This window comes from Gavia stellata, chromosome 25 (assembly GCF_030936135.1).
Source record: "Gavia stellata isolate bGavSte3 chromosome 25, bGavSte3.hap2, whole genome shotgun sequence".
Lineage (NCBI taxonomy): Eukaryota > Metazoa > Chordata > Aves > Gaviiformes > Gaviidae > Gavia > Gavia stellata.
Genome location: NC_082618.1, coordinates 11,834,830 through 11,857,954, shown reverse-complemented (window position 1 = coordinate 11,857,954; position 23,125 = coordinate 11,834,830). Strand labels below are relative to the sequence as shown.

At 48.7% G+C, this 23,125-nt stretch overlaps 1 protein-coding gene across 4 annotated transcripts in view; it reads left to right on the top strand.

Moving 5' to 3' along the window:
- Positions 1-8,989: 8,989 nt before the first annotated feature.
- The window catches only part of MSI2 (musashi RNA binding protein 2), a 257,781-nt gene continuing 243,645 nt past the window's right edge, over positions 8,990-23,125 (top strand). For all 4 annotated transcript variants that reach the window (XM_059829183.1, XM_059829184.1, XM_059829182.1 and 1 more), the window contains exons 1-5: positions 8,990-9,051; positions 9,256-9,296; positions 9,451-9,532; positions 9,881-9,965; positions 14,180-14,221. In XM_059829183.1, coding sequence (XP_059685166.1) covers positions 8,990-9,051; positions 9,256-9,296; positions 9,451-9,532; positions 9,881-9,965; positions 14,180-14,221 — 312 coding nt within the window. The remainder of the gene's footprint in view (positions 9,052-9,255; positions 9,297-9,450; positions 9,533-9,880; positions 9,966-14,179; positions 14,222-23,125) is intronic.

Genomic DNA, 23,125 nt, shown 5'->3' with positions numbered 1-23,125 from the left:
ATGCGAGGACTTGCTGTGTCTATTTTAGATTCTATCATGAAAGGAATAATTGAGATCGAGATTCTTAGTCACTCAATGCAGAAGGTCGGGGAATTAATGCTGTGTTACATCCAGACCATTCATTTACTGTGCCTCCTTTTTTCTTTTCCCTTAACTGTCTGTAGGGGAAAACAAATGTGCCACAGAGAAGGTAACACATCTTCAATGCTGCACACATCCCCAGCCTCTGATAATACACACTGTTTATCTTTATTTTGGGGGTGTTCCAGGGCAGTTTTATCATCATAACTGATTAGTGGCGACAGGGAAAAAAAATCCAGGAGTAACAGGAAGAAATGATTCCAGCAAATCCATTGACTCAGTTGTAGCATTGATCTACTTCTGGGAATTATTTATAGGAGAAGATTCATAGTTAATAATATTAGTTTGGACTTTGGGAACAGTTTATCAGAGGATCTTAAAGGCCTTTGGTTACAATTAATCAGGTAGAAAAATAAGGTAGACAGCCTCGTTTTGGTTGAGGGAAGGAAATGGGATTCCTGGCATAACTCTAGCCTCGAGTATTTGTGGCCCAAAAAGTGCGTCTCCCCACGGTGCAACACCGGCGAGAGGTGGTGGCATTGCCCGGGCTCCCAGGTGCTTTCTTGGACCGGGGCCATCGGAGCAGCACAAGGATGTCCTGCGGCTGCCTGTTGCTTGCGCCGGGGCACGGGGCTGGCTGAACGCCGGCGGTGTCCCCGGAGCCCCCGTCCTGCTGCTGCTGCTGCTGCTGCTCTTGGCCTCTGCCCCAGCGCGGCCGCGTACGGCAGAGCGAAGCGAGCGCGGGTCTGCTGGGGACTGCTGCCAAACCGTCCCACAGCGAGAGGCAATGCAAGGCGTGACTCAGGTTGCTCTAGAATTTCTAAGCACAGAAATGGGAGCCTGGATTTCCAGCTGCTGTCACCTGGCGTAGTTAAGGAAAGGTCCTTGAAAAAATCCACACTAAACCCCTCCTCAAGAGGAAGTAAAGGTGTCTGTGAGACGGTCGCCTGAGCCCCATCAGGCAGGGAGAGCTGCACAGGGACAAAACAAAACCTCTTCTTCCCCTGCCTCTCCTCCCCACCTTGTTTTTGTTTTTAACTTAATTGATCTGTATCCTGCAATCCTACCCGCGGGAGAAGTGACACATCTGAAAAAAGCAGGAGGATTTGTTTCAAGTGTTCTGGTTGGGTTTTTTTGGTGTATGTGTATATATATATATATAGAATTGCCTGGAAGTAGTAAATAGAATTAAACACTGTAGTTCTGAAAAACAAAATTCTCAGGGCTGTCTGTTGATTTCAAAGCTGATGAAAACAAAGCAGGCTTTGAAATCTTTCCCCACAGAGCTCTCCCCTCCTCCCTTATCATCTAAAAGATGGGCCTGATAATATTTGGGTTTTATTCTTCTTTGGAAACAGTTGAAAAATGCTGTTTTCTCAATTAAGATGAAAATCCCAATGTTTTTAATAAGGTCAGTGCAATGCCTTCATTAGCAAGAGGCTGGAAAAGCTCGATGCAGATCTGGGACTTCCACCGGGAAAAACTTCTGTGTCTACCCAAAAAGTCTAGAGCACGAGGTGTGAACGGATATCGCTTCCCTAAAATTACTGCTTCTGGCATAACCTATTTCAGTTTAGGGACTGGCCGCTGTGTTTTTAAATAACTCCTGAAAGCACAGCCAAACTCAGACGGCTTCTGTTAGTTTTTCCCTGACAAGCTGCTGGAGAAGGGGCAGCGCCCGCTCTCGGGTACCTGCAAATCCCGCGGATGGGCCGCATTCGGCTGTTGCGTTTTGTGGTTTCATTTCACGGGATTCAGCAGCTGGTAACAAAAAGAAGAACCGGTGACCCGGGAGGACGTGTAGAGCTCACCGCTAGGAAATGCGGGTGGATGTTAAAGGATGGACAGCCTAAAAAAAAACCACAATAAAAAATATCTAACCCACTAAGTCTGCACTCTGTTGACATTTTGCCCACGAGGATCACAACAAAGCTGCTGGGTGCTGCGCATTTGAAAGCCTGTGCTCCGTTACGAACGCCGGGGACATGTGGAAAGCTTCTCCCGGCTCTTTGGAGATGTGGCCTGTCTCTGGCCAACCCTCCCTGACCCCCACGACCAGTCTGAAGCCACGGCCGCCACCGACGTCGCTTCCTTCCTCCGTGCCGTCTCTTCTCCGAGACAGGGTTGGCAAAGCTGATCTCCCAGGGTGGTTCTGTAGCTTGCTGCAGGCGCTGGGGGTAACGCCAAAGGCAGAGATGCGTCAACAAGACCAATTGTTTGCAATGACACATTCTGCATTTTAAATGATCTTTGATTTCCTGGCAGCTCCCCAGTGTATCGCCCCTCCGTAAGCTGTCTAAATAATGTTTGTCAGGTGAAGCCACGCCTGGGTAACAGGCAGGCCAGTCCGCAGCACACTGTTAGTCATCGGCCATTTCCGAGACCCACCGGCCGATCAATCTTGAGAACCTACTAAATGATAGATGGAATATAATATAGGTCATTATTTCTTCCCTATGCATGAAAATGAATTATGCAGTAAAGATTTAGACCCTTTTTATTATGACACTGAATTTATAGAGCATACAAAACATAAATGCAGATTTCTCCTGCACCAGATAGATGAACTCATTCTCCGGGCAGCGTGAGTTAGATGCAGCCATTCGGCATCCCTGCACGGCATAGACAAGGTGTCCCAATGGCTAGGGCACACGGCCGCGACGTGGGCGATTAGGACCTACACCTAGCTCAGCTGCCCGCTGCCTTACTTGGCAGAGGATTTTCAAAAGCCCCTAGCTGGTTAAGGAGCCCGAGATCTCTTTATTTCAGAAATCAGGCTCTCAGGACCCATGCGTCTTCAGTGAGATTTGGAGTCACACGTTACTCAGGCCTTACAGATGTTTACCTTAATAAACTCAGCATCTCAGTCCCCCATCTGTGAAACAGAGGTGCCATATATCGAAAGGAAACCAGTAAGGCTAAAAGCTGTTAATGAGAAGTAGGTGCTATATGAGTGCATGGTCAGACGTGGTCTTCCGGAATTCTGCCTGCAGAGCTACCGTCTAGAATTTGGGTTGGTTTGTGTCAATAGCAGTAACTTCCCTTGTTATCGGAATAAATGCTCCAATTTCTAATTGTGCAGCTAGGGAGAATGTTACCACTGACCAGCGGTTACAGATGTCAGCTTCGCAGTTCATTAGCTACTTCCGAAAGTCTGCTGGGAGTTACAGAATCACAGAATCACAGAATCAGTACGGTTGGAAAAGACCTGTAAGATCATCGAGTCCAACCTGGGGGGGGGGGGGGGGAAAAAAAAAAAAAAAAAAAAAAACAAAAAAAAAAAAACCACACAACACAACCACAAAACCCACGCCACACAACAACAATAACAAGCCACAACCCACCCAACACCACACAGCACCATGTCCATCAAGCTACATCCCACAATGCCACATCCACACGCTCCTTGAATACCTCCAGGGAGGGTGACTCTACCACCTCCCTGGGCAGCCTATTCCAGTGTTTCACCACTCTCTCAGTGAAGAACTTTTTCCTAATGTCTAGCCTGAACCTCCCCTGGCGCAACTTGAGGCCATTTCCTCTAGTCCTGTCACTAGTCACTTGGGAGAAGAGACCAACACCCACCTCTCTGCAACCCCCTTTCAGGTAGTTGTAGAGAGCGATAAGGTCTCCCCTCAGCCTCCTCTTCTCCAGACTGAACAACCCCAGCTCCCTCAGCCGCTCCTCATAAGACTTGTGTTCCAGACCCCTCACCAGCTTCGTCGCCCTTCTCTGGACACGCTCCAGCACCTCCATGTCCTTCTTGTAGTGAGGGGCCCAAAACTGAACACAGTATTCGAGGTGCGGCCTCACCAGAGCCGAGTACAGAGGCATGATCACCTCCCTGCTCCTGCTGGCCACACCATTTCTGATGCAAGCCAGGATGCCGTTGGCCTTCTTGGCCACCTGGGCACACTGCTGGCTCATATTCAGCCGGGTGTCGATCAACACCCCCAGGTCCTTTTCTGCAGGGGAACTTTCCAGCCACTCATCCCCAAGCCTGTAGCGTTGCCTGGGGTTGTTGTGGCCGAAGTGTAGAACCCGGCACTTGGCCTTATTGAACTTCATCTGGTTGGCCTCAGCCCATCGATCCAGCCTGTCCAGATCCCTCTGCAGAGCCTTCCTACCCTCAAGCAGATCAACACTCCCTCCCAACTTGGTGTCATCTGCAAACTTGCTGAGGGAGCACTCTATCCCCTCATCCAGATCATCAATGAAGATATTAAACAAGACCGGTCCCAAAACCGAGCCCTGGGGGACTCCGCTTGTGACCGGCCGCCAGCTGGATTTCACCCCATTCACCACAACCCTCTGGGCTCGGCCATCCAGCCAGTTTTTTACCCAGCGAAGAGTGTACCTGTCTAAACCACAGGCCGCCAGCTTCTCTAGGAGAATACTGTGGGGAACAGTGTCAAAGGCTTTGCTGAAGTCCAGGTAGACAACATCAACAGCCTTCCCCTCATCCACTAGGCGGGTCACCTGGTCATAGAAGGAGATCAGGTTGGTCAAGCAGGACCTGCCTTTCATGAACCCGTGCTGGCTTGGCCTGATCCCTTGGGTAACCTGCACGTGTCCCGTGAGCGCCCTCAAGATGAGCCTCTCCATAACCTTCCCCGGCACCGAGGTCAGGCTGACAGGCCTGTAGTTCCCCGGATCCTCCTTCCGACCCTTCTTGTAGATGGGCGTCACGTTGGCAAGCCTCCAGTCATCCGGGACCTCCCCCGTTGACCAGGACTGTTGATAAATGATGGAGAGCGGCTTGGCAAGCTCTTCCGCCAGTTCCCTCAGCACCCTTGGGTGGATGCCATCAGGCCCCATAGACTTATGAGTGTCCAGGTGGCATAGCAGGTCGTTAACTGCTTCCTCCTGGATCATGGGGAGCCTATTTTGCCCTCCATCCCTGTCATCCAGCTCAGGGGGACGGATACCCTGAGGATACCCGGTGTGGCTGTTAAAGACTGAGGCAAAGAAGGCATTAAGTACCTCAGCCTTTTCCTCATCCTTCGTGACAAGGTTCCCCGCCGCATCCAGTAGAGGATGGAGTTCAGATCTTTAGCATGAACGTTAGAGCTCAGAGAGGAGGAGAGCAAAGGGCAAGCCTGCAAATTCTTCCCGGTTTGGAGAAAAGGCTGGGGACTGGGGCTGGAACAGCGCCTTTGGAGACGGGTGCTGCCTGCTGCCTGCTACAAGGAGAGGGACAGCAGGTCCTGGTTTGTCACCCGTGGGCTTCAGGCGCCGGGTGCACCCCCGGAGCACCCCTGGTGAAGCGGTTATGGCTTTTGTTTGCTGGAACACGGGGCGGCGAAGCCGTCAGTCCCTTTTTTAGGGCTATGCTGACCACGGAGGGTTTGGGGACAGAAACACGGCAGCGCTGACCCCTCTCCTGAGCCTTTCCTCTCTCTCTACATCTGCGTCCAGGGCAGTGAAGCGGGGAGCCTGGGTCCCCTGCACTTGGACCAGACAGCCGGGAAATTCCTTTCCTCTCATAGCCCAAACATTTTACTAGTTTTACAGAATCACAGAATCATTGAGGTTGGAAAAGACCTGTAAGATCATCAAGTCCAACCATCAACCCAACCCCACCATGCCCACTAAACCATGTCCCACAGTGCCACAACTCCCGGGGCCAAATTCTGCCCTAGGTAATGTTAGAATAATTTGCTTCTTAGAAAGCTGGAGTGTAATTCCCGGTCATGGGTGTGTGCTGAGCGGGACATAAGCGGAGGTGGCGGGTAGGGTGAATGGGCACACCGGTTTTTGGTGACGTTCCGGAGGATGGCAAGCGGCTGGACTGGGCGTGCTCTGCAGATGCAACCGGGCAGCGCTTTGCATTGGGCTGTTCTCTAACGCTGCAGCATCTACCGCTTCCCTTGGGCGCGGCGTGTTCGCGGGGAGCGGGCTCTGCGGGGGGGCAGCAGAACTGCTTTCTGGGCGCCTGGAGAGGTGCGAGGGGGGCCTCAAAGAGCGGGGAAAGCCCTGCACCTGCTTTCCTGCCCGCGCTCTCCTGGGCTTTCTCAAAATCAGTCATTCGTGGGATTTTCCTCCTGCAAGCCCCATCAAATGGCTATTGCCAAAATGCCCGGAGTAAGGACCCGGGGGCCTTCCAGCTTAATGTACATACATTAACGGCTCAGGTTTGTAAACCTCACCGAGGGCAAAAACAAACACAGTAATGGAAGGCTGGCTGAAAATGAGCTGAATTTGTAAATCTCAGCAGCGTGTGCAGGAGAAATAGCAAAAATGACTGAATAGATTGAAAGTGGTCACCTGCCTGAACCCGGCCACGGCTCTGGGAAAGGCGGAAAAGAGAAAGTACTGATAAAGTCTTTCAAAAGCCATTTCACCTGTAATTTTCACTGATGTAAAGGATAACAGTGGAGATTTCGTTTTAATATATAGAAATCCAAATTTTTTTTCCTGAGCTGTAATCAGCTCCACTGAAGTTCCCTCTGTCCATCAGCAAAATCTGCCTCGTGCTTGTGCTTGTTCTTTCTGGAACCCCTTTAAAATTCTGCACCGCGGTCAGAGAGATTAAAGGGGTAATATAACCCCAGGAACCAAACTCCTGACGAGTAATTTCCTGGTGATTATTACAAGAAATAGCTAAGATCTAAAGGAGGCTCGGGGAGGGGGGGAGACTGTTCTTTAATCCCCCCATCCATTTTGCACACCGGTGCCGCTCGCCCCGCTGGGGCCGGGCTGGGTCAGCTCCCATCCCGGCCGGAGCAGCCGGGGTCTTCCCTGCCCGGCCCCTGCCCGCGGGCGGAGCCCCTCCGGCGAGGGGCGCAGAGACCCGCGCGGGCGCCTGCCGTGCTGCTGGACCAGGATTCAGCACCGCATGGCTGAACAAACCCAGTAAAGGGAATTTTACCAGATTTTTACACTGGTCCGCGTCGAAACATGACGATGACTGTGTCTCCAGTAGGCCTGACCTACCAGACCTGTGCACGTCCTCTAATTTACACCTTGTTCGTTAGTCACTGCTGGAAAGTACGGTTACACACTGCCCCCCAATAAAAAAAAAAAAATTATAATCCCTGAGCTTGAAATAATTGGCGACCCCAAACCAGCTCTTGCAGGCACGGCCGCCGAGCCGGGAGGGCTTCAGTTAGGAGATGCTCGGTCTCAGGTGAGCTGAGGTACTCAAAATCGGTGGATGTTTCTGAAAATGTAGGGCAACGCGGCTCAGTCCCGGTGGGCGGGCGGCCCACGCTCCCGCTCAGCGCTTCTTAATTTAGGTGAAACTGATTGCTTTCACCTTATATAATTACGACAATGCTTGGCAGCCCCATCGCCGCTTCCGTCTGACGCTGCAGAGTGCTGTGCAAACACGGAGTGTAAAATGTAGGAGCTGAGGTAAACGCTGTCACTCGTGCTGGGCAGGGCCCTTCTGGGGCCGAAGGCTGCAGTGGCGCTGCTGGAGCCCCGGGACACGGGGGCAGTGGGATGCAGGAGCCCCAGGACACTGGGGCACCGGGATACCAGAGCCCTGGGATGGGGGGCACCGGGATGCTGGAGCCCTGGGACACAGGGGCACCAAGATGCAGGAGCCCTGGGATGGGTGGCAGTGGGATGCAGGAGCCCTGGGACACGGGGGCACCAGGATGCCAGAGCCCTGGGATGGGTGGCAGCGAGATGCCGGAGCCCCAGGACACAGGGGCACCAGGATGCCGGAGCCCTGGGATGGGTGGCAGTGGGATGCAGGAGCCGCAGGACACTGGGGCACCGGGATACCAGAGCCCTGGGATGGGGGGCACCGGGATGCCGGAGCCCTGGGACACAGGGGCACCAAGATGCTGGAGCCCTGGGATGGGTGGCAGTGGGATGCAGGAGCCCTGGGACACGGGGGCACCAGGATGCCGGAGCCCTGGGATGGGTGGCAGTGGGATGCAGGAGCCCCAGGACACAGGGGCACCAAGATGCTGGAGCCCTGGGATGGGTGGCAGTGGGATGCAGGAGCCCTGGGACACGGGGGCACCAGGATGCCGGAGCCCTGGGATGGGTGGCAGCGAGATGCCGGAGCCCCAGGACACAGGGGCACCAGGATGCCGGAGCCCTGGGATGGGTGGCAGTGGGATGCTGGAGCCCTGGGACACGGGGGCACCGGGATGCCCGAGTGCGGGGGTGAACGACACCCCGCAGCAGCGCCCGCGTCCTCCGCCACCCCGCGCCCGCCCCGCCCTCCCCGCTACCGACTGGGCACCAGTTCGGCTGTGCGGGGGGGAGCGGGGCGGGGGTGACGGCGGGGAAGCCCACGTCCCGTGCCGCCTTCAGCGCCAGAGACGCCCCCCCACACACCCCCCGGGGCTCTGCCGTGCCCGCCGCGGGCCGCCCCACGGACACGCGTGGCCGCCGGGCGGGGGGCAAGCAGCGGGGGGGGCCGTTGCCAGGGCGGTGCGTTATCAGCCGCAGGCTCCCCCCGCCGCTCGCCCGTGGGCGATCGCTGCCCGGGGCGGGGGGGGGGGGGACACGCGCGCCGGGCGGGCGTGGGGTGGCGCGCGCGCGCCCGGCGGTGGTGACGTCGCGGCAGGGCCACGCGACGGCGGCGGGCCCCGCCCCGTGGCGCGGGGGCGGGAGGGAGGGAGGGAGGGAGGAGGGGCGGGGGGAGGCGGCGCGGCGGCGCGGGATGGAGGGAGGGAGGGAGGATGGTGGCGGGGGGAGGGACGGCGCGGCGCGGCGCTGAGCTAAGCCGATCCCACGTGTGACGGATCTGGCTGCTTCCCCAGCGCCTCTCCAGTGAGATCCTCCGGTAGCGGAGGGAGGAGGAGGGGGGAAGGGAAGGGGAAAAAGCAACCGGAGCGAAGCGAGCCGGAGCCGGGCCGGGGGGGGGCGGGCCGGGCGGGCGGGGGGGGTCCTCTCAGGGGCTCTCGCTCGGCGCGGCGCGGATCGCTGCGGGCTCCGCGCGGCCATGGAGGCGGACGGGAGCCAGGCTACCTCGGGGAGCCCCGGCGAGGCGCAGCACGACCCCGGGTAAGTCGGCGGGCGGCGGGGCGCGCAGCGGAGCGGCGAGGAGCGGGGCGGGGGGGGGGGGGGGCCGGCCGACCGGCCGGCCCCCCCCCCCCCGCCCCGCTCCTCGCCGCTCCGCTCCGCGCTCCTCCGCGCCGCCGTGAGGTGCCCCGTCAAAATGGCCGATCCCGCACCGGCGTTCAACTCCGCTCTCTTCTCCCCCTCCAGCAAGATGTTCATCGGCGGCCTCAGCTGGCAAACCTCACCAGGTAAGGGCCGCCGCCCCCCCTCCCCTCCCGTCGCGGCTTCCCCCCCCCCGCCCCACGCGTCCCGCCCCGCGTGGGCCGCGTCCCGCCGCGCCGGGGCCTGCCCGTGGGCCCCCCCTTCCCTCCTCTGCCTCTCTGCTTCTCTCTCTCTCCGCAGACAGCCTTAGAGACTATTTTAGCAAATTCGGAGAAATTAGAGAGTGTATGGTCATGCGGGACCCCACCACCAAGCGCTCCAGGTAAAACCACCCGCGTCGGGCTGACAAACTTCGCGAGTCGCCGCCGGGGCGGGTGGACCCCCCCCCCCCCGGCCCCGCACCCCCGGCCCGATCCCCGTCCCATCCCACGCGTGGCCGGTGGGGGCTCTTCGGGAGGTTTCTCCCCGCGCCGCATCCCTCCGGCCGGGAGGAGGAAACAAAGCGGCGGCGGAGAGGGGCAGGGGCGGCCGGGCCGGGGCCGCCCGCCCTCGGAACGGGCGGCTGTGGGGAAGGGGAGCGGGGGGGAAACAGCGATTTCTTTTCATGACTTCGCTCCCTGTCTCTCCTCATCACCCCCCCCCCCATCCCCTCGCTCTTTGTCTCTCGCAGAGGCTTCGGGTTCGTTACGTTCGCGGATCCGGCGAGTGTAGACAAAGTCCTGGCTCAGCCGCACCACGAGCTGGACTCCAAGACGGTAGGTCGTGCGTGGGGCTGCCCCTCCTCTGCCGCGGCGGTGACAGGCGACGTGACAGCGACCGTGCCCTCGCCCCGCGCTCGGCCGCAGCTGCCCCTTGGGCTGCGGGGCTTGTTTTCTGCGGGGCGGTGTCAAGCTGTCATTGAACCGGGACCTTGCGTGGTTGGGCTTTTCCTTTTTTCCTAGAGTCCGCCTTTAGCTTACGGAAAGCGGTAACTTTCTTTTTTTAAATGCGAATTTACCCATCCCGACCGATGGCTCCTCCCCCAGCCTTGTGTTTTATTGAGCGGTGACATTGAAAAAATTGTAGAGTAAAATGCAACTTTTTTTTGGTGTTCCGCTGCAGAATGCTTTCTGCAGGGAACTTTCTGCTTCTTTTGATTGATTATTTATTTATTGGTGCGCGCGTTTCAAGGTGGGAGTGACTTACTGTCACATCGTAAAAGCTGCTACTGGTGTCATTTCCCAAAGTCATTTTTTGGAGAGGTCCCCCTCACCTGTGATGTCAGGGCCCTTATGAAACGTACGCATTAATTTATGGAAAGCTATGTGAGAGCTCGAGAGTAAACGTGGTAGAGAAGCACAAGTCCTAATTTGTTGTTGTTTCTCCAGAGCTTTTTGCTACACTCGGTCGCCAGTGGATAACATAAGGAAAATGCTCAGGAGATTCAGCTGATTTTTTTTTTTTTTTTTTAAATAAATGCTACATTTACTGCTGCTTTTTTTTAAAAAAAAAAAAACAAACCAAAAAACCCATGTAAGTTTGCCCCTTGACCCAATACGGCGTTTTCAGTATTGGGTCAAACAAAAGGTATCAGGCGTGTGTAGCTTTAGGCCCTGTTTTTCTGCCTGCGATCAAGGCCGTGCAAAAGGGTGAAGTTTTGTGCCTCTTTCTTAGTTGCAATTTTAAGCCTCAGCAAAGCTGGAAGCGGAGGGGGGAAGGACACTGGTAGAGGTCATTATTGCTGTGGTCCTGGTCGGTCTGAGGGGGTCGTGTTTTGGGAAGGGAAGGATGGTGTTGGTTTAACTGTCTGGCAGAGAGCTTCTGCTGGACGTATCGAATGTGTTCGTTGCTGTAACTGTCTTTTATAGTATGTATTCTGGATCTCAAAGGTTTCATTTTAACGTGAGCGTGGTGTTAGGAGGAATCCTGTCTCGGTGCTGGAACATCTTGTGTGTGCCTGTGTGTATGAGATGATAGTCAAATGAAGGATAGAAGAAGCAGGGAGCAAACATGAGTGTATGATTTTCTTTTAAAATGTAATTTATATGAAAACAAAAAGCCCAAAGCTCTCGTAGAAGCAGGTGGAATCTAGTGTTTTAATTCGACCTACAATTCTGCTGGGCTTGTCTGAACACGTAGCCCATGCTTTCACATGCCTTAATAATTTGATTTTAGGTTTAATCAGATATGGTAAGATAACTGATTCGACTGTGCTCCTGAGATTAAACTCACCAGACTTTTCATGTACAACTATATTCTCTATGTGTTTTTAAAGATAAATTTAGATAAGAAGAACAAAGGGGAACAGTAATCTTGAACGAGGGTTTAAAAAAAAAAAAAAAAAAATCATGGGAGGGCACCCTGTCATATTTCTGACTATAATTAGGTCCTCCCCCAGCTTTTTTCCTGTATCACAGTCTAGTCCCTGCAATGTATTAATTTGCTCTTCTCTGGGGGAGGGGTGAAAAGCTTGGCCAGGACAAATTTGCCTCAGTTTTGATTGTGTGATAATGATTGAATCAATCTAAATAAGAAATCGACCTTAGAATCAGTAACACAGCTTAACAGTAAAACCTAGAACTAGCCAGGTTCCCTTTCAGCCGTTTATTTGTAGACGTATTATAGTAACTGTTCTTTAGTATAACATAGCATTTGACTCTGTTTCAACGTTCAGCACAGGAGGCAGATCGGTTGGGTATTGGCATGGAAACGTCGCTCTTGTTTACAGTTACGTTAAAAGCTTTGTTTAGGTAATGGCCATTCATATCAGAAATAGTATTATAGTCATTTCCTAGAGGACTGTAGATACAGTAAGTAGAATTGTACCTAACTAACTAATTTTTTTTTGGTAGAAGTTTTTTTTTCTTTTTCTTTTGTTGTTGTTGTTGAAATAGTTGACAGGGATATGCAAAAGGTATGGATTTGCCATGTTGATTGCTAGTGTTCAACTTCAGCTGCTGCTGATGTTTAACCAAAAGGTTTTGTGACGGAAAATTCAGTTATTTAAGAAGGGCTGTCGCTGTGGTGCAAAGAACTCCATCCTCTTTGAACTGACCTTCAAAAATGAATGTGTTGCTTTAGTGTTTAATGGCTCTTCCAACTTTTTACCAGTGGGACTTCGCAGTGATGTCCTTCTGGTGGGACTGGTGTTCTTTGCTGAGAAAACTTTCACTTTTGAAGCAAACGTAGAAACGTGCATATTTGCCTCCACCTTGGGGTATCGCTGTGGAAAATCCGTACCCGTTGTATTTCCCCAGTAGACAAATGCCTAGTCAGTGCTGAATATATTTGTAGATAATGTTAATCTCTATGAAAAGGTTAGCTTTCTAGATAAAGAATTTTACTTTTTATGCTTTTTGAACAATAAAGTGGCATGTAATCGCTCATTTCTCAGGTATGTCCTAAAAAAGATACTACATTTGTATCTGATGGAAACAAGTCAGGTTATCAGTCACACATCAAACGTCTGTGCTATTTCCAATTTTGACAAATTAATTGAGTAAAACTGCTTTTTAGGAGAGGCCTGTGGGTTTTTTTATCAGTGACAAGAATATTTATCACCACAGGAATAATACTACCAAATGGAAACATCTCCTTTTCGTAATCAGGGTTAGCTTGAGGGCGGAAAAAACCCAACAAAAACCAAACCCAAACTATTAAAGAAAGCCTCTACTTCTGAATATGCCTTAACGCGACCAGGATTAGTTTCATCAGTTTGTTATATAGTCAAAGACGACGCTGAAAGCAGTCACAAGTTGCACAGTAAGGTAGGATTTAGTCCTTTAAAGAATCTTTTTCCAGACTCTTTATTTAGAACGTGTCTGCGTGCAGATGCTGCTAAATACTAGAGGTGAAATCAGCAGCACGTAGACATTTTATTGCGATCATTTTTAAAGACGATGATTTAAGATGGGCAGTTGTTTAAAAGGTATTCTTATTTACATCCAGACGTGCGTCTGCGGTGGTGTCTTTTTGTTTTTAAGTGATTTTTGAATGGTAGAGAAGAGTCGCTTTTTAAAGATGACCCATGTGGAAGTTGTTTTTAAAATTGCAGAACTGGCATTTTGGAATTGCAGAGTGGACATGCTTTCTAATTTATGCAGCGGAATGGGAGTCAATGCTGCATCTTAAAACGAGGGAGCATGGGGTAAAACAAAGATGTTTTTTTCTTCCTTTTTGTCTCTGCGGTGGCGTGCTTCATTCAAGAATACTTTAGGTAACTCCTTCATTGGAAAATCTTTTTTAAGAACTGGGTTTCTTCTGGTTTAAAATCCCTGTATGTTTCATTTGTGTCTTGCTCTCCCCTCTTCCCCCCCTTCCCATACACGCCCCTTTGTAGTCTTTCATTGCTTACACATATTCTTTGAGGGTGAGAAAACCAGATCAATTTGGCATATTGTTTTGAAGGACACTCTTGCAGTCCTTCTAATGCTTTAGTTTTAGTAATTGAAATGTAAATAATTTGATTTTGTGTTTTGCATTTCTTTTTTGTGTTGCTAGTCAGTTGACAAAACACAGCAGAAAAATAAAAGAAAAACAAAGTCACCCAAAACCCAACCGAAGGAAGGTGCAGGTGTCAAAACCAACAGGTTAAGATCTTGATCAGAAATGCTGGCTGTCTTTCTGTGCAACCTCCAGTCCATGCAGATAATGTTTAATGCGCAGTTTGGGTTGTAGAGGCAGCACCCAGAGACTAACACAGAGCTCCCTGAGCAGCAGTGGAGATTGTCGCCCAGAAGATGATGTAGGAGGTGGACAGAAGAGGTGTTTTCTTCCTTTCTTCCTGTCTCCCTCCCCTTGCCAAAAAAACCCCAGACAAACCCAGACCGGGATCCATCAGTTCCAGAGTAGTTCTAGATGACCCAATGTGCTGAATTATAAGCCTGAGAAATGAGGGATTAATAATTCAGTGATTGTAAAAAAAAAAAAAAAAAGTATATAAATTGACAACAAAAGCTATCTTGTTGATTTCCCCTTTCTTTTTCCTCAGATTGACCCTAAAGTTGCATTTCCCCGACGAGCACAGCCTAAGGTAAGTAGGAGGATCGATAATAGGATTTTAGGCACACAGAGAATCATTGTTGCCAGGCAGTTCAGGTTTCAAACAGGGAATTGGCAATGAAAGCTTTTAAAGCCGGAGTGCATGGCGTCTTAAGGGTATCAGCGTATGGCTGTGAAACTACAGGAGAGCTGCTTTGTGCGATATTAAGTGTCTCCAGTTTAACTGTCTCCTTGCAGTGTCCCGGTCAGTTGCGGCTGGCTGAAAAGCAGAGACTTCTCTAGTTCTAGTGGGAGATTGTTGCTGCATTACTTGCGTTTGTTATGCTATTTTACGCAATATGTTTTGTATGGTGTTTATGAAGAGCATTTGGATTAAGTGCAGACTTCAGGCGTGTTTTGAGCTGAGCTTTCAGTTCTGTGGTTGTGATGGATGGGAATATATCTCTGCCTTCATTGTTTGCAAATTTTCCTTTGTATAACTTCAGAGATGTGTTTGGAGACTAATAAGCATTGGATAGCAAGTTTCTGATGAAGCTCTGAACTCTTCAGGCCACGGGGTGTTCTTTTGCAAGAACAGTGAAACAATGAGCTTTAAGTCTCTTAGCCGATCAGGCTGGCTGGAGAAGTGACCTTCTTCCAGGGCACTCTCGCTATAGTGCGGCCAGTTTCCACGCTGCGACAAAGACGCTGTAGCCATGTGCAGAGGAACTTCTGTCTGCGTGCTTGCTCTGAAATATCGCTGGGTGCCATTTCTTCTGGAGGAGTTGCTGATGGAATAGAAGTGGTTGTTGCTCTTCAGGCTGTGCCTAATGAAAACAACAGATCAGTTTCAAATCCAAACGTGCAGTCAGTTGCATTTGAATTTTGAAAGCCAGAGGCTGAAAGAAAACTTGTAATTGACTTTTTTCTTTTTTTAATTTGTTTTTGAGCGTCTATTGGAAGAACTTAGTTTAGCTGGTGTATGCCACTTGTATACACATCTTGGGTTACTTCAGTATTCTGTTAAAAAATGGAAAGACAAGGCTGCAAAGTTGTGGGTGCAAGTCAATAAGGAAAAGTGGTTTAAAGTTGGTGGCAGGACTCTACCTGAACAGTTCAACCTAACAATTTTATTGCATATAGCTCCTCGTGAAAGCAAGCCATTTAATAGCGTGTGGAACCATAATGTTAAATATTGTACAGAACGTGCATCGAGGAAAAACGATGTGTAATTTAAAAACCCTGGGCGTATAGCAGGAGAGGTGCTAGTGATTTATTTAAAAGAATAAAAAAAAAAACACAAAAAAACCCCCAAAAAACCCCAACAGACTACTTGCAGAATTTTAAACCAAACTAACGTAGTCAAATACTTAGAGGTTCTTTTCTTCATAGGACACATCTAATAACTAATCAGTGAATAATGGTGTGCCTGGCTTGCTTCTGCACTAACCAAAGAGTTTATAATTTGTAGGGTTTGCAGCTTCTGGATTATGTTGTTGGATTAATGCTGTCTTTCATACAATTTAAAGTTACCAGAATTTTGAAGGGTTTCATAATTAAAGGATGATCTTGCACTCTGACTGATGTTCCAGTCTCCCTTCCCAATACCTTTTAAAGGCTTATTTACATTTTAAGCTGTCTTCAATTACCAGTTATCTGTTTCTACAGTGTTATTTGTAAAAGTTTATAACGCTTACAACAGAGCTGTTAAGCTGTCTCGTGTGATTTCTTCTATAACAATTAAAAAAAACAGGGCATGTCTTATGCCGAGGATATTAGCGAGTTAAACTTTTGTGTTAAAGAATGCAAAATCAGGTCATTTTTACAGAGGGGATTTTGTTTTTCTCCACGTAGGGGTGGGGTTTTTCTGTTTGTTTTTGGTAACAGACATCTTTCAAGTGTGGGGCAAATCCTGGAACGTATGCTGGATTCCACTCTTAGCAGGAACTCACTCTCTCTGGAGAGATCAGCAGTGTCTGTTTCTGCTTTTTACACACTTGTCCTTTCTAAAGCGTTGGGATTTCTACAGGGCACTTGAAAAAAATCTTAAGATTGAAAGGAGCCTTATCAGGAAATTGGAGAAAATCAGATGCAGTAAAGAACAGTTTTTACATCAATTATGACGTATTATTCGGGACTGCATTTCATAATCTGGATTTTTTGTTTTCTGTTTTTTAATTAGATACTGAATTAAGGTTTTGGACTTTAGTTGTTCATTTATCCCAGTTGAATACCGAATGCTCAGCGTTAAAATGTGACTGTACTTTAGTCTAATTAACTAGCTAATGCTTGGGTCTGTGGAGATTAATGGCATTTAATGAAATGTCTCTGTCTCTCTCTAGGTTCGAGGGGAAGTTTGGTTTTTTTTTTTTCCTGAGTAGTCTTCCTTCCTGGTGTGTTTAGCAAAATGCAGATTGGGCTTTCTTCAGTGGTCTTCCTGGCTTTCCACCCTGACGGTGACTGGGTGCTGAGGTGGCGGGTGGGCTGCAGGCGTGTTCCCCCTTCTTGTGAAGGCAGACCTTATGGTAGCGCTTCCCTCCATCCATCCCCTTCCTTCGGGAGCCCTTTTGACCTGCCTCGGCAGGATTAACTCTTCAGCGGGCAGCGGCTGCGCTGTTTCTCGGGCTGCATTCGCCTCCTTTGCCAGATCACATGTTTGCTGTGGTCTGCAGGGTCACGCTCGCTTACTTGTGTGTGCACAATAATTTGTGCTCGTTCCTTCCCCCCCTTCTGATTCACTTTAATTGGCTAGTCTTCCCCTTTCAAACCGTAGCCCAGTAAAATGCTTTCTTCTGGGCTTTTTTTAACTGCATCTCCATGATCTGACACCTCTCTGGTGATGCAAATTGGTTACTGAGCAAGAAGTGGCAGGTTGTAACAGCAGAGCATTCTTCCCTGTTTTTTTGTTTTTTTTTTTTTTTTTTTTTTAGAATGACCCTCGCAGAAAATCCGTGGTGATTGGTGATTGCCTCCAGTGGATTACGCCATGATGTGTAATCCTGCTGTCCTTGTGAAGTCCAGGACGACTTGAAGCCATTGTTTTAGGAAATTTGCTGCAGGGGTTTAACTTGTTGAGGTTTTGGTATATGGCGAACAGTGAGATGAAAAGAATATACGTATGCTTTCTCGCGGCTGCTGTTCCTTGATAAAAATCTGTCTTACTTCCAAGTGCTGGAAGGCGCTCTGTAACAGTTGATCATTTATAACTCTGCTGACTTAAAAATCCTTAAAAAGCAGCAGTGACGGGGGAGGTAGTAGTTTTGTACCCCCTTTTGAATACTGAAGACTACAATAATTTGACTTTTTAATATACATAGCTTGTCAGTTCTGACATTACCTGCTATGTTAGGTTGGAGAAGCCTTATCAAATTTAGCATGTTCATTAGATATTTTCAAATGTAAGCAATTTCCACCCTCACCCCCCTGCCTTGGGGATTTATTTAAAAAACAAACCAAACCAAATCTGAAGAGCAGAAGGACAGCAGCCTCAGTCCATGAAGAAGGTCCTTGGCCATGAAAATATCTTTGTGTGACTTACTGGTATAGAAATTTGGATGCTTTGTCGTGCAAAGCCATGCATGAAACAGAGGCAGATAAAACTTAAGTCAAAAATTTACAGTTAGCGAGGCTACCCACTGACTTGTATTTTTGTGTTCACGTTCCTCCAGGATGGGACCGAGGTGCCTGTTCTTCCCGGCACTTACTACAGGGGCATAATGCGTGTGGTTGGGAATTGCTCCGGCAAATCAACAAGCTGGAACTACTTGTAGTAGCGTTCGGCAGCATTCATTAGCACTGTGTATGTGACCTGCTGACTATAGTCTCTATGCATCCTCTTCAGCATCTGTTAAATAAAAAGGGCAAGCCAGCTGCTGCTGCTAGCTGCTGAGGCTGCTCCTGTAGCTCGGTGGCGTGGGCTGGGCGCTGGATGTCCAGCGTCCTGTCTGCTTGACCCAGAGTAGGGGTGGTTGTTGTCAAGATCGCATATTTTAATTTGGGATCTAATCTACATGGGTTGGGTACAATATTCTGGTGACCATTTGGTCACAAAATACCAAAAGGTCTTTATTCGGTGTTTGATAGTCAGATGGTGATGCTGAACACTGATGTTTTCATTAGACATATTTTGTTCTAACAGAGGACAGCGCAGGACCGATAACTGGTTCTGGCATCTCTGTGCTCCAGTCAGTGAGTGTATCTGCAAACTGTGCCTACCTTGTCTGTGGACTAGCTGGTTTCCTGTCTGGCCAGGCACGTGGACTTTAAGAGGTGCAGTTGTGCACATGTGTTCCTCCTTCTTTGGCGAAAAACAGAGTGTCAACAACTCTCCTTTCATTTGAGTCGCCCCTGGTTAAACCCACGTGAAGCTGGCTATTCCAGAGCAGCAAATGGAGGGCATGCCCTTTTGGAATAACACCCAGGCTAACCTGGGATTTTTTTTTTTTTTTTTTTAAAGCTAACCAGTGGATTTGGATGTCTGATTCCAATTAAGTTAGCTGTGGGTGGGGTGTCTGCATCCCTTGGCTGCCAGATAAGCGTAAGCCAGAGTAGCAGAGAGAGATTTTATTCCAAAGTAAATGACGGACCTTGAAAATCAAGAGTTCTGTTGTTTGTTTCCCCCCCTGCTTCTGCCTGTAAACTCCTCCAGGTTAGTCCCACTACTTCCCATCTTATTTTAAGTATTGGGTAGACTTTGAAGTCTTTTTCAAAAGAATGTGAACTGAACACACTAGCAGAACTCAGGATTCTTCCCTTCCTGCCACCCTTCCTTCCCCACCAGGCTGTAAAGAGCAGCAGGTCAGGCCTTTTGCCTATGGTTTTTTTTTTTTTTAAATTCCCCTGCAGGTCTGGATGGAGTAAGAGAGGAAGTATTTCCTGCTCTTGGCATTGGGTATAGATGCGTACCTTAATAATACTGCTGTATCTTCTGCATATGGAGTAATATGAAGTCCTTACCAGGCGATACGAGGGATTTCTTTTTGCCGTTGATGGCCAGTGTTTAGGTATCTTGTTCAACCAACATTGACGTAGATCTGTTGTCCATGGTAAGCTGCTCCTAGAATTTGTTTCTCTCTGGCATTGGATGGTCAGATGGAAAAGTTGATGAGTCTGAGTCTTGGCTTATCAACCCAGGTCTTCTCAGGTAGTAGAGGATCAGGGTTTTGAAACCCATTATTCTTGGGCTCAGATTCTTGCTCTCTGCGATCTGTTTGAGGCAGAGCATGATCTCTGTTCTTGGATGCTGGCAGCCAGAGGAAAAAGTGGCTGTGCCAGGCGTTCTGTGGAGTGCAGTGAGTTTTGCCAGAAGCAAGAGCTGAGCTGGATTTCTCCAATTTTGTTGGTTTTGGAGACGTGAACATTTATTTCTTCTCCCCAGCCACTCAGGTAGATTGCTCACGTTGTCCTTAATCTCCACAGACTGTCTTTTACTTCTGTAAAATGTGTGTATTTCCATTATCATTGCCTAAGGACATCTTTCATGTTAAGAATAGTCCTAATGTAGTTTCCTTCCCTTTGACTTGCTGCTAACTAAAAATTAAAATTGAACGTCATCTAACTTGGGATTTTTTGTTTTTGTTTTTGGTGGTTTTTAAAGGAGATTTTACATTCCCCGTGCTTTTCTGTATTGTTGGATTATTTTTAATGGCATCTACCAGGTAACTTTTCTTCACTGAGACCTTGCTGCTTGGATATGCCAGGAAAGGGTCCGAAATGAGGGAGGTCAGGGAAATGGAAGAAGAGCAGCACGCTAACACCCTTTTGCATTCTCTCTGCTTCCAGATTGAGTACATCTCGTCTGCAAAGTGCTGAGCCTTTATCAGCCCGGGGGTAGGTCTACTAATGACTGATCTAAAACCATCAAATTCATTTATTTGTCACTGCCAGTGACAGGCCAGTTAATGCTAATGGATTCTTTTTTTAGCCTGTTGACTCTGGTGATAGTCTCATAAATGCTGTGAAATCCAAAGCATTAAGGGAACTTCTAACTTATTTTTAGAGGAGAGCTACTGAAACAAGGTAACGTGGTGTGTGTAGATCAAGGTATACGTTCTGTTGAGAAGGAAGAAAAGAACAGCTCCTCTATTTCATTAAGCCATATATAGATGTCTTTGCTGTTCCTAATAGTTATTTGACTTTTCAATTGTATTTTAATGCTCTCTTTAAGCACATTTTGGGTGCTATAAAGGGAGGAGAAGCTGTAAATAGAGCCGGTCATCTTAGGAAAAAATGCCTTATTTCAGAAAATGGTTCATCTGCAGGGCCTGAATCTTCTCTGTCCCTATTGTGCGAAAGCACTTAAGCATACACTTAAGTTGGCATAAGCATGTGGGTAAGTGCTTTGCTGAATCAGGATGGACTAAAAGCACATTATTAAATGCTTTGTTGAACTGTGGAGCCTGTAGCAGAAAAAGATTAAAAGATTACTTTGTGTATTTGACAGTACTTTGTATATGGTCAGCCCCACCACTCCTCTTTCAGAGATAGCCGGTTTCATCTCTTGTTTTCCCCCCTCCACCAGAGGATTTCACTCACAAGAAAATACTAATCTACTGCTTCCTCAAAAAAGTGATTGCAAGGTCAGTGTAGCATCAGACTTTAAAAAAAAAAATAAAAAAATCATTGTCTAAGCTTAATTTAGTCTCTAGCCCTGCAATCACACATTCTATTTGCCTTAGTCACTGGAATAATTCTGTAAACTATGTGAGTAGTGTTCAACGTGGCTTAGGTTTCCAAGATATTACTGCTGTAGAAATTGTGGTTTGCTGAGTAATTTGAAAGTTAATGTGAATCTCTGTAGTCAGATCAGCATGCGGTATTAATAAGTTACTTCTAAACTTTGGCATTTTGCTGCTCTCCTGTTGAAAATATTTCCTTTATTTTTTGAGTGCAGAGAAAATCTGAAGAATGTTAGGAAGTTCTTCTCCCCTGCTCAGTCATTCCTTGTGCTGGGACATCTGCAGCTGGGTGTATTGTTGCAACCGAGGAGGCTTAAATTAAGTGTTAAGATTGTACTTTGGGAAGTTTGTATTATAAAGAAGGGCCCTACCCTGCTAAGACTTACGCAGTTCTACACATGAGGAATAGTTCCAGAGACCTCAGCAAGCAGAGTTAAATGCGGACAAGGCGTCTTAGTATGTTGGTGAAGTGTACGCGGCAAGAAGGGTGAAGGAAAAGAAGTATTGACAGCAGCAGAAAGCGTTGTTCCCTCTGCCCTTCCCTCCCCCCCAGCAAAGACTTGCATTAATTTCCCATTGACTCTGATGTACAATAGGGAAGAGGTTTCAAGCTGACCGAAGGGGCAAAGGTCCAAGAAAACTACTGTAGCAAGAACTGATGCAGAGTGACAGTAATGAGGTGGCCTGGCAGGTGGGAGGGGGAATGGTGGGGTGGGGGAAAGAAACTAATATCTAGTGAATTAAGTAGTTCCCAGGGTTTGAAGTTGTTAAGTCCTGTTGGTTTTATTTTCCTCTCTATGTGCCATACAACTATGAGATATGGCTGGAGCAAGGCCTCCTTGGCCGAGAACGTGGGCAGGGTCCTGGTGCAGCTCCAGTCCTCGTGGTTCAGGGCTGGGTCGCTGGGAGTGCTGGTGTTGCCCAGAGGGTATGAAATTCTTCTGCAGTGTCCCCAAACCGGCGCTGTGCTGTTTTAATTTGTGCTTTAGTATCCCTGACTCTGAGCTCATCTTTACATTGTTCTGTGGATCAGTTTTGCATCAAAGAGAAGGTGAGGAGCACAGGGTGAAGAAGTGTTTTGAAAATTTGTTTTATTTAAAACAGGGACTGTGAAGTGCCATCAAGACTTTCAGCTTCTTGAGTGCTGGTGGAAACAGAATGCCTGCTAGATAGGGAGTCAGTAGAGGTTTTTATAACAATTGCTGAATAAACATTGTTCAGGAATCTTCCCGAAGGGTGATCTGGTGTGGTGTGTAAAGAGGTTGCAAGGAGCTGAGCATTTGTTGCAAGCATCCGTAAATCCCACTAGACGGAGAGGTATCGCTCAAGGCCGAGGCTTGGTTTGTGGCGAAAGCTTGTCAGCTGCAAACCCTCCGCACTGGCAGCAGGTTTGCTGTTTGTTGCACCACTGGAAAAAGGTGTTGCTGAAGGGGACGTTGCTGGTCGTTTTTCTGCAGTGCTTACTGAAAGAGTGAAACTTCTGTATAGTTTTCCATTTGCCCGTGTTATCAACTATTTATGTTCGGAGAAGCGTCGGTGCTATTCCCTGCTCTGAGCCCGAGCTGTGCACAGAGCCTGATCCATACGCAGAGCGTTTATCCTTTTGCCAAAGCTTTGGAAGGTGTTGTAAATGAGTGTAAAGATGTTCATTTGCTGGTGAAATTCGCCTACTTCTGGTGTTGTATTTGGCAGACCTACAAAGCCTATAGCAGCACTGCATGCTCAGTGAATTGTGGAAGGGAACAGAAAACATTGAAAAGAAATCTGAAGTTAATGCTGAGATGTGAAACATGACAGGAATTTTCTGAGGACACGTGGTATCGCCCCACCTTTTGGTGCGGGGCTGCTACCGACCGTCCGTCGTGTTAGACGGCCTCAGGCCGTTGCTCTCTGCCGTGTCCTGAGGATCCCTGAGAGATCTCTCATGCGAGACCCGAATGAGCCCGCTGAGCCAACTATGGTGAAAGATGTCGGCTTCTTGCGGCTGTGGCTCCCGCTCCTCAAAAAGTCTCTAGTATAAGGTGTTTGGGGTTTTTTTTGATTGATGTATTTGTACTAGACAGCTCCCCTTCCTCCCCAGCTGCTTTCTCTGTAACTCCAGCCCTGGATGGGTGACCCGCTGAATATGCAGCATACCTAACATTTGAACTCTACCCTGTTCAAATAGCACTTGGTGAAAGAGCCCCTTGTAAAACCTGCTGAGATAATGTTCCAGGACCACCGTTAGCTGGGTTTGACCACTGAGGAACACGGCACCGTCAGTCAGAGTTTGGTCTGTC